The 15283-nt window shown below is 34.1% G+C and overlaps 1 protein-coding gene across 1 annotated transcript in view; it reads right to left on the bottom strand.

Annotated features, from left to right (window-relative positions):
- The window catches only part of COBL (cordon-bleu WH2 repeat protein), a 94401-nt gene that overhangs the window by 27146 nt on the left and 51972 nt on the right, over nt 1-15283 (bottom strand). Inside the window, exons 10-11 of the mRNA XM_081970846.1 lie at nt 8323-8443; nt 4030-4200 (exon numbers count right to left, since the gene is read on the bottom strand). Coding sequence (XP_081826972.1) covers nt 4030-4200; nt 8323-8443 — 292 coding nt within the window. The remainder of the gene's footprint in view (nt 1-4029; nt 4201-8322; nt 8444-15283) is intronic.

The raw sequence follows: 15283 nt of genomic DNA, 5'->3' as shown, positions 1-15283 counted from the left end.
ACAGTTCTGCTAAATAAAAAATGCTATCAGAAATACACACAAAAAACAATGAACATTATTTCTCAAACTAATACAAAAAGAACTCTATTGAATTAGATTTGCCATCAAACAGTTGAGAAAGTATTTAATTCAGAAACACACTTAATTTAGCATATGGTAATAGAACCACAACAAGATACTTAAATGCAGTTAAGAGTATGCAAAGTAGGAAAGGTAATGAATTAGTCTACATTTATTATATCTTCTGCATATCTTCCTATGTAGTGGTATGTGGGATTTTTGCTGAAAAGATGCTGCCTAGGGAATGGTTAGATAAAAGGGAGCATAGCCTACAGCTATGGACAGAGCAACAGGCTCAAGAGGGACCCACCCTAAATTATTCTGCTATAAAGGTGATGGTGAGGGAACTGTAATTTCAGTCTTCAAGATTCTGTTAATGTTCCTTTAAATAAAGTAGAATGAGTTTATCTGGCCATGTTTGTTCTGGTCAATCTGATAAGGCTGACATCAATCTTGTAATTCAGAAAGTACAATTCTCCTACCATCACTTTTACAGTTGAAATTTAGGACTTTTCCTTGGACAGGATCACTTTACACAATCTCCTAAGGACATTCCCACATACTATTAAATCCTGTGATTTACTTTATACATCATCAGGCAACATTTTGAAGCATTTTTATGATTGAATTGTCTGTTAATGTACTATCTTTGACAGTTCCTATTTGAACTTACTTCAACATCTATAGCTTTCAATTCTAATCCCTTATGAGAGGTTGATAAATCATGTTGAACAAACTGCAGAAGTTGGTTCTGACTGGCAGAAACCAAGCAAGCTGAACTTATTCATGTGACATGAAGACATAACTGCTATGTTCAACATAATAATAACTCTTCAACTCTATTCAGAAATAAATCTTGCCATTCTGAATGAAGTTCATGTAGAGTATGTATGGGTTTAAAGTCTCTTACTAAAATTCTGAGATAAATCCATTGGAATCAATGAGCTTGATTCCTATATAAACAGGCAGGAATGTAATCCTAAACAAACAGATCTTGCTTGAACCAAATGAGGGAACAGTATAACCATTTATTTATATACTATTAAAACTCTTCGTGTTTGTAAACTTTAACTGGGTGAAACAGTTCACCATAAGGCAAAATCTTTCAAACAAGTGTGACTCAAATTGCAAAACTTACAGAATGGATTCAAATTAGAGGATCCCAGAATCCCATGGAATTAAAATTTAGCAATTTTTATAAACCATTTTATGATATAAAAATGATCTTAAGAGCATAATGTAAATGCAAAATATCATCAAACATTTCCTGTGGTCAACCTCTGATATTTGTCTGTGACATATAGTTCAATATGGGCTACTTTCGAGACAGATACATGTCAGAGTATCTCACTGAATTTTAAAGAACTTTTCAGTACATTAAAAGCTCTGCCACTGTTGATGGCACTGAGGAATCTGGTAATATTTCTTAAGTGGTGACCCATGGGTTATCTATTGTCTACTTAGAATTAATCCCCAAAGCGTTAGATGCCTACATTGCTTTATCTCTATATTAAAACTTTTCTGAGCTCATTGGAAAACTAACACAAGGCCCCTTGTATCATTCATTACCTTGCTTCATTAAGGCGTGCCCAATTGCATAGAACAATAGAAATAAAATGTATATGGATCTAGCACAATGTATAGTAGTAAATGTATACTTGAAAAGGAAAAAATAAGAAAAAAATAGCATAAATGTAGTTTTTCAACTTCAACAACAAAACTGAGAAATGTCCTCCATCGAAGTCATTTTTTTTAAAAAAGCATGCAAATAGTCACTCAGCTGAAAACATGTGTCACTGCAAAATAATAACATATGAAAAAAAAATTGAAAATGTCATTCATGTAAGAAGAACGTTTTTCCATATGAAGGGAAAAGGCAACATAAAGATAGGTAAGGCAGCAGAGGCAATAGTTTTCAGAAAGATGGAGACCATAGCAAGAGCCAAACTGTATCAGATGGGCTTGGAAGGTGAAGGAAATGATGCACAACAATAAACTGTTGGGGAAAAAAGCAAATAATGCATTAAAAATTGAAAATACTGTAAGGCACACTCCTAATTTACTAATCTACAAATACACACTACTATAATCAAGTATATTTTAGACCTTCAAGAGCTACTAATGAAGATAATAGTAAAAGTGGGGAAGCATTCTTGAAGAATAACATACTTTGTCCAAATAAGCTTTTTAAAACTCACAGATGTTATATGTTACATTTCAATATAACACATATTCACAAAGGGGTGAAAGATATTTTATAATCTTTGTTCACAAAAGACTAGCAATTCTAAATGTAACATTCTTGGACAAAATCAATTTACATAATTGGAGCATGCAGTTGTTATATACCTTACTGTGTGAATACACATACACAACATATATAAACTACAAAAATCAAACAACGACAGCATAATTGACAGTGTGACTCATTCTCTGAGGTTATTGCTGCCAAGCAAGAGCATAATTCAAGCACATACAATCTCAGGTATATTTCAACAAATAGGGTTCTTGTGGCCAAATAGAATCATGTTTTGAAATATTTCAAATGGTCCTAATTTATAGTGATTATTCACTATCTACAATCCTGTATCAGTTTACTCCTCAGCAGACGCAAATAATGTTATGCTATATCATAAATATATTTATCTTAAGATAAATTCTACTAAACTTAGTATGATATACTTCACAATTAGTAGGCCTTTATGGGGCTGTTAATTAATTAAAACCTCAGCAACTATACATGCAATAAATGTATGAATCATAACAAATCTTCACAAAGTGAAAGTTTGATCAAAATCAGATATTAGGCTAGAAGAATATAAGAAATCATATTAGTAAACTAAAACAGAAAAATCTACTATGGATGGATAATGTGAGATTTGTGTGCAAAATATTTAAAGGACCAAATGTTAACAAGACAGAATTGTACTTGAACAGAACATATTTATTTCCTTTTATTTTTTTGAAGATGTGAAAAACGTGGACATAAACCTGAGAAAGGCAAAATAAAGCAGTTATGCACTGGCTAATAACACAGCTCTGACTTGTGGCTGTTGTGTGTATGTTTCAGGTGCTGCTGCATTCAGAGAGACAATAGGAACCTGGTGGCAGATAACGTTACCTAAGAATTGAAGGTGACCAATAAACCCTTCTCCAATTTTAATACTCAGAATTCCCCAGCCAGCATGGCTAGCTGGTGCATATTCTGGGATTTGAAATTCATGCATCTTAAAAGCTGCTGATATTAGGAAATACTATCCCTACGTACTTAGCAGAAACAAGTCTCTGGAAACAAATGGTCATCCTGATCACATATTATAAAATTATCCAGAAACTCCAGGAAACCCAGTAATAGCCTGTTTTTAAGCTATCTCTTTCCTTTTTCCATTCATTATATTCCAAACTGCAAATGTAATTATGTTTTAACATTTCAATTACAAATAATTCAAATATACATTTCTTACAATTTTTTTTAGATTAATTGTTGCTTGGGAGAACCACTCTTTTCTCTTATATGCTCCTTGCATTGATTCAACATTATTTTTAAAATAAATATTGTTATACGCTATGAAAAATCAGGATTTGGAAAAAGATTTAGTGGTTCTGTAATTCAAGTTCTTAAGTGGTATCAGGGTCATTAAGCTCCGTAAAACCAAACTATTATCTTCATGAGAAATGGACTTATAAAATTCCATAAAAGTAAAAAAAAAAAAAAAGTTAAATAAAATGTAATATTGAACTCAGATCTTGTCATCCAAATGCCAAAAATGTCATATCTGAAATCATGATCTTAAATGACTACTTCCAAAAAGATTTGGCACGATTGACTCAATATATTAGTCAAGTTCATATTATACATTTAAGAATTTTAAAAGGAAACATATTGATAAGGAAAGCACATATATGACTGGAAACAGAACAGAGGAAAGTCTGGAAAAGAAAGAGAAATAGACAATTTTTCAAACATACTTTTAGATACCAACTGGGTTGGGTCTGTAACATCTGCTTCATTGTACAATGCAGCTGGGTCCATAGTATCTTTGTCAGGAGGAGGGTATGATGGGGGAGGGGGAATCACTAACTGGGGTGGATCTCGTATGTTGCCTCTAGGAGGCTTTTGAGGCACTTGCTGTTCATTACCTATAGGGGAATCAATTGGAATTCACTAGTTACTATTACCATCAAATCAGATGCCTATCATATTTGCTCTATTGTACAATGCTTTTTGCAGTAATTTACATCATAATCACCTTCTGATTAGTGTTTGGAAATTACTACTCCAAAGTATTAGCTGTTTGTCAGTTTTAATGTATTTTTCAAGGAAATCTGAAACTCCAAAGCAGCATAACCATATCACAACATAAAAAGTTAGTGTGCCATTTACCATTGCTTTCTCAAAATGAAATGTTTGGTTGTGAGTCATTTGAAATAATCCATTGTTAATCTCTTTTTAACATGTATTATTCTCCACCTGACCTTTGTAATTAGCATACACACAAAACAAAGAAAGAGCCAGTCATATATTTAGAACTGTCATATAATCTTAAAAATTATGTATAGCTCATATAATTTCATTAAAATGTTACTGCCAACATAACCAAAAAAATGTACAAACCAACTTGCATTTCTCTTTATTTATTTAATTGTGTGTCACCATGATTAGTTGCTAACAAGATTAGCTGCTAACACTATAAACAGTGTTTCTGGGCTTTGGCCTCTCAAATTTCCAAAAATGTGAGGCAACCACCTGCTTCATCTGGCATAGGCAGAGTGCACAGGCCACCTCTAATGAAGAGAGGTGATCTACCAGATACTCAAGCATCAAGCCATAAATAAAGTGCTTTATAGGTTAATATCAGCACTTTTAATTGCACTTGGAAAAATAGGAAGTCAGTTCAGCATCTGAAAACAAGTGCAGTATGTACTAAATGGTAACCAACATGAGCATTTGGGCAATCTCATTTTATACAAAGTAAAATTTCTAGATCATCATTAAATGTAGAGTATGTTGCAATAGTCTACATGGGTGGTGATGAGGGGGTGAACCACTGGAGTGAGGTTTTCTCACCATCTTCCAGCCATGGCTTTATATGCTAATCTAGCAAGAGCCACAAGCTCAGGAGGATCTGAAGCCCTCCTGCTCTTCAAAGGGCTATACTCTCTATATCCAAGCAGTAGGCTTAGGGTACCACTGTTTTATAAACAGAACTGTCAACTTACTAGGTTTGGTTTAAACTTATTCTCTCCCAGCCAGGCTCACATAGCCTCTAAACATAGAAACAAGTCTTTGATAGCATTTCTGGCCCAGTTTGGAGTTGCAATATATGATTTGGTGTATTATCAGCATATTTATATCAGACGACAAAGTGCTGGATTACCTCCCTCAGTGGCTTCATGTACATAGAGGGAAAGGGAAGTGCTGATTCCTGAGATACCACATGGGAGAATCTATGCCCTTTGACTGCTACCTACTGAATTGACCACTGAGGAAAGAATGGAATCACTGCAGAACGGTGCCTTCAATTCCTGCAACTGGTGCAAAAAGATACCATGGTTGATGATAATGAAAGCTTCTGAAAGATTGAGAACCAGGACAGGTCATCAAGCAATTTATATTAATAAATGTATGTAGAAAATATAGCACAGTAGTAATGGGAGACTTTAACTACTTTGATTTCAACTGGGAGACAAATTCTGCAGCAAATGAGAGATCAAACAGATTCCTAACCAACCTAGCTGACAACTTTGTCATCCAAAAGGTAGAGGCGAGAATTAGAGGAAAAGCTATCCTAGACCTAATTCTTACTAATAAGAGAAGAAGTGATAAGAGGAAGTTGAACTTGCCGGCACTTTAGGTGAGAGTGCTGACATCATATTGGAATTCAATATAATGCAAACACAATAATGCAACAGAACATAATCCAGCCAATGTTTTAAACTCAGAGAGAGCCTAAGAAAAATTCCATGGATGAAAATTCTAAAGGAGAAAACAAGAAACATGGGAAACTGAAAAATATGATCATGATAAAAGCCCAGTCCAGCACAATATCACTGAAACAGAAAAACAGGAAATCCAAGGAGAAAGCAGCCTGCTTGTACAATGATCTCTCTAATAAACTGAAAGCAAAAAGGGCAAGTATAAAAAATGGAAAGAAGGACATATAACTAAGGCAGAATAGAAGATAGCCCGAATCTGCAAAGATTAAGTCAGAAAAGCAAAGGCTCGGAATGAACAAAGACTTGCAATAAAAGTCAAAGATAATAAAAAAGATTCTTTCAACATATAACAAGAAAACAGTAAGGCAACTTACACCCTGGTCAGCCCTTCTTTATTCTCCTACCATCTGGAAGGAGATATAGAAGCATACGCAGCCGCACAAAAAGGCTGAAGAACAATTTTTATCTGTGGGCTGTCAGACTCCTGAATGAAAAATAACTCTACAACAACATAGTACGATTTATTTGCAGAGCCAGCACAACGTGCAATAAGTTCACATGGTGCAATAGGACTAGTTGTTTGTTAGTAGGATTCACTGGGCTAGGGATTTTTTGTCTTTCACTGCGAGTTGTATTGTGTTGGGGGGGGTGCACGAAGGTAGACTCAGCCAATCTCATTGTACACATGTTGTACTCTGACAATAAAGATTTGATTTGAATTGAATTGAACTAAAAGAGACGATGGCAAGGAAGTAACAGGCAGCAGAGAGAAAACAGAACTGCATCAGATTCTTTGCAAAAGGGCATCAACTTACTTTTCAAAGCACCAGAGGGCAGGACAAGAAACAATGGATAGAAACTAAACAAGGAGAAAAGCAACCTGGAATTAAGAAGAAACTTCCTAACAGTGAGAACAATTAATCGGTGGAACAGCTTGCCCTCAGAAGTTATGGGTTTTTTTTATCACTGGAGGTTTTTAAGAAGAGACTGGACAATCACTTGTCTGAAATGGTATAGGGTCCCCTGCTTGAGCAGGGGGTTGGACCAGGAGATCTCGACCTCCATCTCTACTCTGATTGATTGACTGAAATCATATCTCAAATTTAAAAACCCATGAAAAAGATAGGAAGTTCATCAAACATAAAACTAAATAATCATAAGAAAATTTTCAGCTTCATTAAGCTTGTTAAATTTTTATAGCCAAATGCAACATTTGTGTCAGAATTATGTTATTTTTTTTCTACCAGTTATATAAACTGCCTAACAATGGGAGTTTCAGATAGCTGCACAAATGTGCAGAATTTTTTTATGTTGTTTCCCGTGTTTTGGTGAATGAGAAAAGATCACAAAATGTTAAAATCAGTTAACTTTATCCATATTCCTGGATCTTAATATTTTAATATTAGTGTTAACTAAGAACTTTCCAATTAATAAATACTATTCAATAAATACTGTTCAAATACTATGGCTTTATCTAGCTAAGTAAAGAATGCCAATTCCTAATTAGTTAATTATACACTCAAAGAATGAAAAATTATTTGTCATCTTTGTTGAGAATAAGTCTTGTACTGAAATATTTTATTAACAGATAATATATTTCAAAAATATATTCTAATGTGCAAAAATGTGCTTAAGGCACCTTAAGTATTAACATACTGTACATCATAAAAATTTGCACATATTTATAATGTTATCGTTTATGCGTTAAATCGATTTGCAAGAAAAACATGTTAAAGATTTGAAAAACTTTGTGAGGAAAGACAGAGGAAATTTTTTTTTTAAAATCAAGTTCTAGGATATTATTTGAAGGCACTAAAAATCAAGATTGTTAAAAGTAAATGGTGGTTCATCTGATCATTATTTATTCAAATAGATATATTGTTGTCTGTGGTAACCCTTGGGGGACTTTTGCTGATCAGGAGTGAAAGCTGGAAAGATTTCTTTATAGATGAGAAGTGTAAGAAGTGAATTATGAGAAACGATGACTGGTTATATTTTAAGGAAAGGTAATAAGTTATTAAAATTGTTTATACTTATGATGAAGGAAGAAGGAGACTATATCCTTGTTTTCTTTTTCTGCACTTTCTTGTTTTTCTTTTTTGAATTAAATATTGAAAAATATTTTGAAATAAATTTTAATAACATTACTATTAAAGAAAAATAAATAAATGATCAAATACCTCATTGTTTCCAGACTTTCATTCTGTTATGTTAATAGTAATATTTTGTAAACTGGGATATATTTTAGGATTATTGTTGATGCATCACACAACCTGCAAAGCAGCAAAGATCACATGCACTAGTGTCAAAACTAGTCGTCCTTACCAATTGCACTTTGTCTTTTATTATCCATTTCTTCAAATCTGTTTGGCATTTTAGGAGTTGGTGGAAGAGGAGCACGTCTCTTTTTCTTTTTTATTTCATGCTGCAATGAACTTTGAGGCATCTATAAAGACAGAAAAATTATGTGGACATATATTACATATTTTGTATATTTGAAGAAATATTAATAGGCCAATATTTGAGGCCTTTGTTTTCAGTGCCATGTTCCACTAGACTAGAGACAAAGGCAATAAGTAATCCTTTACTGAAGCAGCTAGTACTTGAAATCATTCTTCTCTAAACTGGCAATAACATTACATTTCCAAGATTAACTACCCTTAATAGAACTGTCAGCTGTGTACATCATCACTTCCCATCTAAAGCTATTAGCCTAATTTATTATAAAATATGTAAAAAAGAAATGTATTTTGTGTATTCTAAACTGTTATAATCTCCCCTGGATTAACCATCCACGTTTTCCATGTATACATGTTTTATAAACCTTGATCATATATCCCTCGTGATTTTTTAGTTGAAAACTCTCCACCAGCCTTTTCCCACATAGAAGAGATAGTGATAATTCCACTATCATTTTATTTGCCTTCTTGCACATTTTTTTGTTTTTCAATTGTGATAATCAGAAGCGCATCCAGTATTTCATGGGCAAATGTACCCATCAATATATGCATATATGGGATTTGCCAGGTTGGCCATTTTTAGTCCTTTTCCTTCCTAGTTTGGAATTGTCTTTTTTACAACATCTGCAGTGAGTCAAAATATTCATCAAATCATCAATTATAACACCAAGATTCCCCCACCCCCAATCAGTTACAGACATCTCAAATCTCATCAGGGTATATGTAAAGTTAGGGTTTTTTGTCCCCATGTGCATGACTTTTACATTTGTTTAAATTTAATCACATTTAAAGGAAAATATTTGTAGTTCAGGGTTGAAATGAGGGGTCCTTGGTACTCTCTGAACTTGTTTATTTTCTTGCAAATGTTACATTACGTTACATTAGGAGCCAAGGTGGCGCAGTGGTCAGAGTACACCACTGCAGGCTACTTCAGCTGACTGCTAGCTGCAGTTTGGCAGTTCAAATCTCACTGGTTCAAGGTTGACTCAGCCTTCCATCCTTCCAAGGTGGGTAAAGTGAGGACCCAGTTGTTGTGGGCAATATGCTGACTCTGTAAACCACTTAGAGAGGGCTGTAGAAGAACTAGGAAGCAGTATATAAGTCTAAATGCTATTGCTATTACCCTAAATAGGTAACATAATTAGTGCTTTGCATAATGTTACCTAGTTAGGGTAATGAAACCTTTGTAAGAAAACAAGCAAACTCAGAGAGCACAAACGACCCCTGAATCACATTTGCCATATGGATAAGCCTTCATTCAGTTTATAAACATCCTTCTGAAGTTTTACAATCTCTTCATTTTTACCAACTTTAATAGCTGGTACTACCTGAAAATTCACTCAATTTATTGTCTAAGCTCAGATCATTTCCTAAGAAATAAAAGATATTTATAATATTATATTTTATCCCACTTTCCCTTCAGGAGCTCAGGGCGATGAACATGGCATTCCCTCTTTCAGTATTTCTTTCCAACCGCCCTTTGAGATACAGTGTGCTAAGAAATCCAGTGAATTTCTATGGTTGAAGCTACAGTCCCTGATCCTAGTTTAACACCTGTTTCACTAATTCACACTGAGTTTTCTTGTTACTAGTTGCTCCAATATGCTCCCTGGAAAAGTCAGTACATAGTACATAGAAACAGTTATCTTTTAGACATATGCAAAGAATGTGTTCATTTTTTCTGCAATCTCTGTATCATGCTTGAACAATGCTTTCATTCCTATGTTATCTCATGGCCCAATTGCTTCCCTGACCAGTTTTCTGCCTTCCATTGACTTTGTGATATCATAGAGGAAAAATGATCTAGAGAATTTGGATAGGGTATGTTGATAATAATCAATTCATTTTTGGGGGCAACATCTTTAGTCTGTCACCCTAAACTGTTGCTTATATGTGATAATCAATTAGGTGAGAGATAAATTGAAACTGAATCCAGAGAAGACAGTGGTATTTACTATCACAATTGCAGATAGATAGTTTTTCTTTTTTGGAAGGATTAAACTCTTCTAGAATGAGCAGATACACAATGTGAGATGCTTCTGACTACTATCTGTCTCTACTTGTCAATAGTGAGGGAATGGCCAGAAAATGGCCAGGACTGTTTCTGATCAGCTAAGCATTGTCAGGAACTTGTTTGATCCTTTGCTTGATGCAGAGACTACCCTAACATAAACAGGGAGACAAAGCCCCCCATTATTATGTATTAATCCATATCAATACATTTCATTGGATTATTGATTACACTACTGAGCAGCTCTTACAATGTGGATTTTTCCTCCCTTTGAAAGTTGAAAAGATAAGTGTAAAGATTGATATTTTAAGTTTTCTTAGTTAATTTTTTTTGCTATTTAAATATCATTACTCTACTAGCAGCAGAAATGTATTTATATGAAAATCAATCAAACTTTGAGGATGAAATTTAACATTGTAACTCAATTTGATGTGGCCCTGAGTAAGATATAAAAATGTCAGATAAAGTATCAGATAACAGTAGTATAAATGCAGTAATTTTATAATATAGGAGTGAAGGAATGACAAAATTAAGATATTAATTCAAGGATAGGAATTGGATAATTACTCTACTTATTGCTAATATAGAGTTGTTTTCCCCCCATCTATGAAAATATAAGTAATTATCATGATTGATAATCTATCTTTTCCTACATAATCCTTTACAAATTATATATAGGGCTCTTGGTCTGGATGTTGGAATCCATTGGTTACTCTTTTGGAGTATTTTAATAAACATGGTTTGAAAACTGCATTGCTTTAGTTTATCTTTCATTCAATTGCTTGTTTTCTATGACTCACTGAACATGTGTCTATATTCCTATAACTTAAAGCAATTATTCAATGTCTTATCTTTTAACATAATAAATACAAATCTTGAGCTTCCTCAGGTACTTGAAAATGTAGCAATACCACATCTTCTCAGGGCCAAATAGTCCCAATTCCTTCAATCTCTTTTTATTTGAATCCTTCTTAAGATGGATTCTTGTTGAAAAAGTGAAATATTTCTGTTGGTAAAGCTTAAAATTGTTTTTGCTTTTCTTGCAGCCTTACCACTTTGCTGATTCACATAATCGGTTGGTGATGAACTACCATTTGAAAGATACTTTGACAAGTAATATTGTATCTTTATTTTGTAAATTTAAAAAATGTACAAAATTAAGATATAATAATACTTGTGAAAATATATTTCTCTCCTCGGAGTTCTCTTTGGTATTCACAAACAGACTGGCATAATTCTCTAAGATATTTCAACTTCCCAGAGGCTGGTGGGAGGAGCTGCTGGTTGTGAGTAGGGAATACTGAGAGGGAGTGCAGAGGATAAAGGCATGGTGAGTTGCCTCCCTCCATTGCATTTCAACTTCCCAGAGGCTGGTGGGAGGGGCTGCTGGTTGTGAGTAGGGAAGACTGAGAGGGAGTGCAGAGGACAAAGGTAGTGGACCGCGGACCTAACGGCACACAAATTATGTAAAAATTCAAAACAGCAATAATACATTCAGGGTAAGTGCATCGGAGATAAAGAACATATTTTATTTCAGGTTTAGTTCAGTAAAATACTTTTCTTGCAGCTGTTTTTCGTAATACTTTTTTCAAACTTGGATATTGTCCTATTTGTAAAGAAATTACTAGTCTACATGGAGAGATTACCTATCTAGAATCTCTAATCTCTGCTCTCCAAGCAGAAATTAGGCATCCAATTCAACCATTCTACTCTATTGATCTGCCGCGCTATCAGTCCTCTCAACCACAAGGATCCTGCAGGAGAAGGGCAGTATGGACCACTGTGGGATCTGTCAGGGTGAGAGCTACCATAAACACAAAGCTTTCGCTGTGTCCTAGCATAACAGATACAGTGCCCTTGCTGACCTTAATAGGGACACTAAAGTGAAATGTCAAGATTGTTGACAAATCTAATAAGCAGGGGATCGTGGTCCAAATTGAAGAACTTGCTGTGTTCCGTTATCTCAGGGGTGCCACAAATAAGAGGGAGCCAAACTATTCTCCAAAGCACCTGAGGGCAGGATAAGAAGAAATGGGTTGAAACTAATCAAGGAGAGAAGTAATCTAGAACTAAGGAGAAATTTCCTGACAGTTAGAACAATTAATCAGTAGAACAACTTGTCTCCAGAAGTTGTAAATGCTCTAACACTGGAAGTTTTAAAGAAGAGATTAGATAACCATTTGTCTGAAGTGGTGTAGGGTTTCCTGCCTAAGCAGGGGATTGGATTAGAAGACCTCCAGGGTCCCTTCCAACTCTGTTATTCTATTCTATATCCTATGTCTCTGATTACCAGAATACAATCTCCTGAAAAGTATGTTTGTGTATTTACACACACACAAACACACACACAGACGCACAAACATTTATACTTTTATAAAATTATACCTAAAGTAGAGCATGAATGGTATTTAGGTTAAAAAAACCCCACTTTTATAGAAAGGTATAAAGCAGTGTGCCCCATTTTCTGCAATGGTGATTTGGCAAATAGCTGTTCTATAATGAAGAGCTATGTAGTCATGATCATGTGAAACAAGTTAAAATGCTTCCTTAAAAGTTTCAAAATGTGTATATAGTAAAAGCTTGCTCATAAAATTGGTGGAACACAATTTGCAAGACTTTCTAGTTACAGAAGGCTTAATGGAAGTAGCAAAACACAAAGAACATTGTGTTTCTTTTGCATATTGATAGAAAGCAAAACAATAGAAGTTGAAAACAATTTGTTATGGTTGGCTGCTTCTTTTATAAAAAAATCAAGCCTTAACAACATCATTTGAAGCAATTGCCCACCCAACTTTATTATAAACACCTCTTGCCAAATGCAACAAATTCCTCACTGTTCTCAGCACTCTTTCAGTATTTTTGATAACTCATTAGCAGACTTCATTTTATTTAAACAGACATTGATCAGCAAAACAATGCAGCTAGAAGGAGAAAACAAAAACAAGAAACCAATAAAAATAAACCACATAAAACATTTTTTTTAAAAGCATGCGTAGTTGAAATATACTGTATAAGTATATTCATAAAATGGTAGGTTATAAATGCCTACAATAAATTATTCTAAAAAAAAGGCATTTCATGAGGAAAGTTATCTATTAGAAATAAATGCTGCGACTAAAAAAATGAAAACATATGTGAATAAAACCCAGTGGAAGATATTTTTCAAAACTCTTTGCAGTTGTGTTATTTTTTCCAGCCAGTGTTGTTTACCAATGCTTTTAAATATTCTTGCTATAAAGTAAAGGACTTCAAGTTCAATACTAATACTAGTATGTAAAACGTATATATACTATATATGTGTGTGTGTGTGTGTGTGTGTGTGTGTGTGTGTTGCATTTGTACTGATAAATAAACAAAGGGAGACTAATATAGATCTATTTTGAGCTAATTAGCTCTCATCAGCTAGCCATACCCTTACTGGGATTCGAACCTGGGCTGTATTATTCTTAGGCAGAAGTCTTAGCCACTAAGCCACAGGATCGCCTCCTTATCAGTTGAGCCAGGGAAATAGGTATGTATTTGTGTTACAACCCCTGGTATGCCTAAATTTGGGAGGAAGGTCACTACTCCCTCATTTCTGTCCTTCGGCTTATCACAGAAGACCATACAGGCAGAAAACCATATTTTTATTTTTAATGTTGCCTTTTTTATATTTGTGTTGTATTTGTACTGATAAATAAATAAAGGGAGACTAGTATAGATCTATTTTGAGCTAATTAGCTCTCATCAGCTAGCCATACCCTTACTGGGATTCGAACCTGGGCTGTATTATACATACCTATTTCCCTGGCTCAGCTGATAAGGAGGAGAGCCTGTGACTTAGTGGCTAAGACTCCTGCCTAATATGTAATACAGCCCAGGTTCAAATCCCAGTAAGGGTATGGCTAGCTGACGAGAGCCAAAAAGCTTGAAATAGATCTATACTAGTCTCCCTTTATTTATTTATCAGCATAAATACAACACAAATATAAAAAGGCAACATTAAAAATAAAAATATGGTTTTCTGCCTGGATGGTTTTCTGTAATGAGCCGAAGGACAGAAAGAGGGAGTAGTGAGCTTCCTCCCATATTTAGGCATACCAGGGGTTGTAACACACATACATACATACATACATACATACATACATACATACATACATACATACATATGTATATACTAGTATTAGTAGTTGTTATATTAAATTTAATATTTAAAAACAATAAGGGAATTGTTTTGTATTACTTTATATTACCAGAGAAAAATGACCAATGAAATATTAAAACTAATTATTAAAAACCATTGTGTAATTTTTTCAAATTTTGTCAGATACTTTCAGCTACAATGAGTCGTGATATGAATTCAAATCTAATTTAAAAAGACTTTGATTAAAATAGCAGCTCTTAATTCTTGGTTTTTATTAAACTAGATTTACAAGGAAATTTCTGCTACAAATAGCTATTAATATGAATTTTCTAAACTTTTTAGAAGTTTCTGACAATTGAACAGAAACAAAATGTCATTTATTACAACAACAATTAAAATTGACTATTGAAACTATGAATTTAATCATCTTTGGATACTTCTTTTGGTACCTTTAGTACCTAACATTTGACAACTGCTAGGGCAAGTCACTATAGTTTTTTTGGCAAAGTTTTTAAGAAGTGATTTGCCACTGTCTGCTTCCCAGGGATAAAAAAATGTGATTTGTGTCTATGATGGGACTAGAACTCATGGTTTCTAGCCTTAATTAGAACACAGAGTTGTCTGGTTTGGATATGTAAGTGTAATTGTAATGTATATTGTAGATACAATATCCATAGCTCACACAGATAAGAT

The sequence above is a fragment of the Natrix helvetica genome (genome assembly GCF_964273705.1).
Source record: "Natrix helvetica genome assembly, chromosome: Z".
Classification (NCBI taxonomy): Eukaryota; Metazoa; Chordata; class Lepidosauria; order Squamata; family Natricidae; genus Natrix; species Natrix helvetica.
This window is presented reverse-complemented; position numbering and strand designations above follow the sequence as displayed.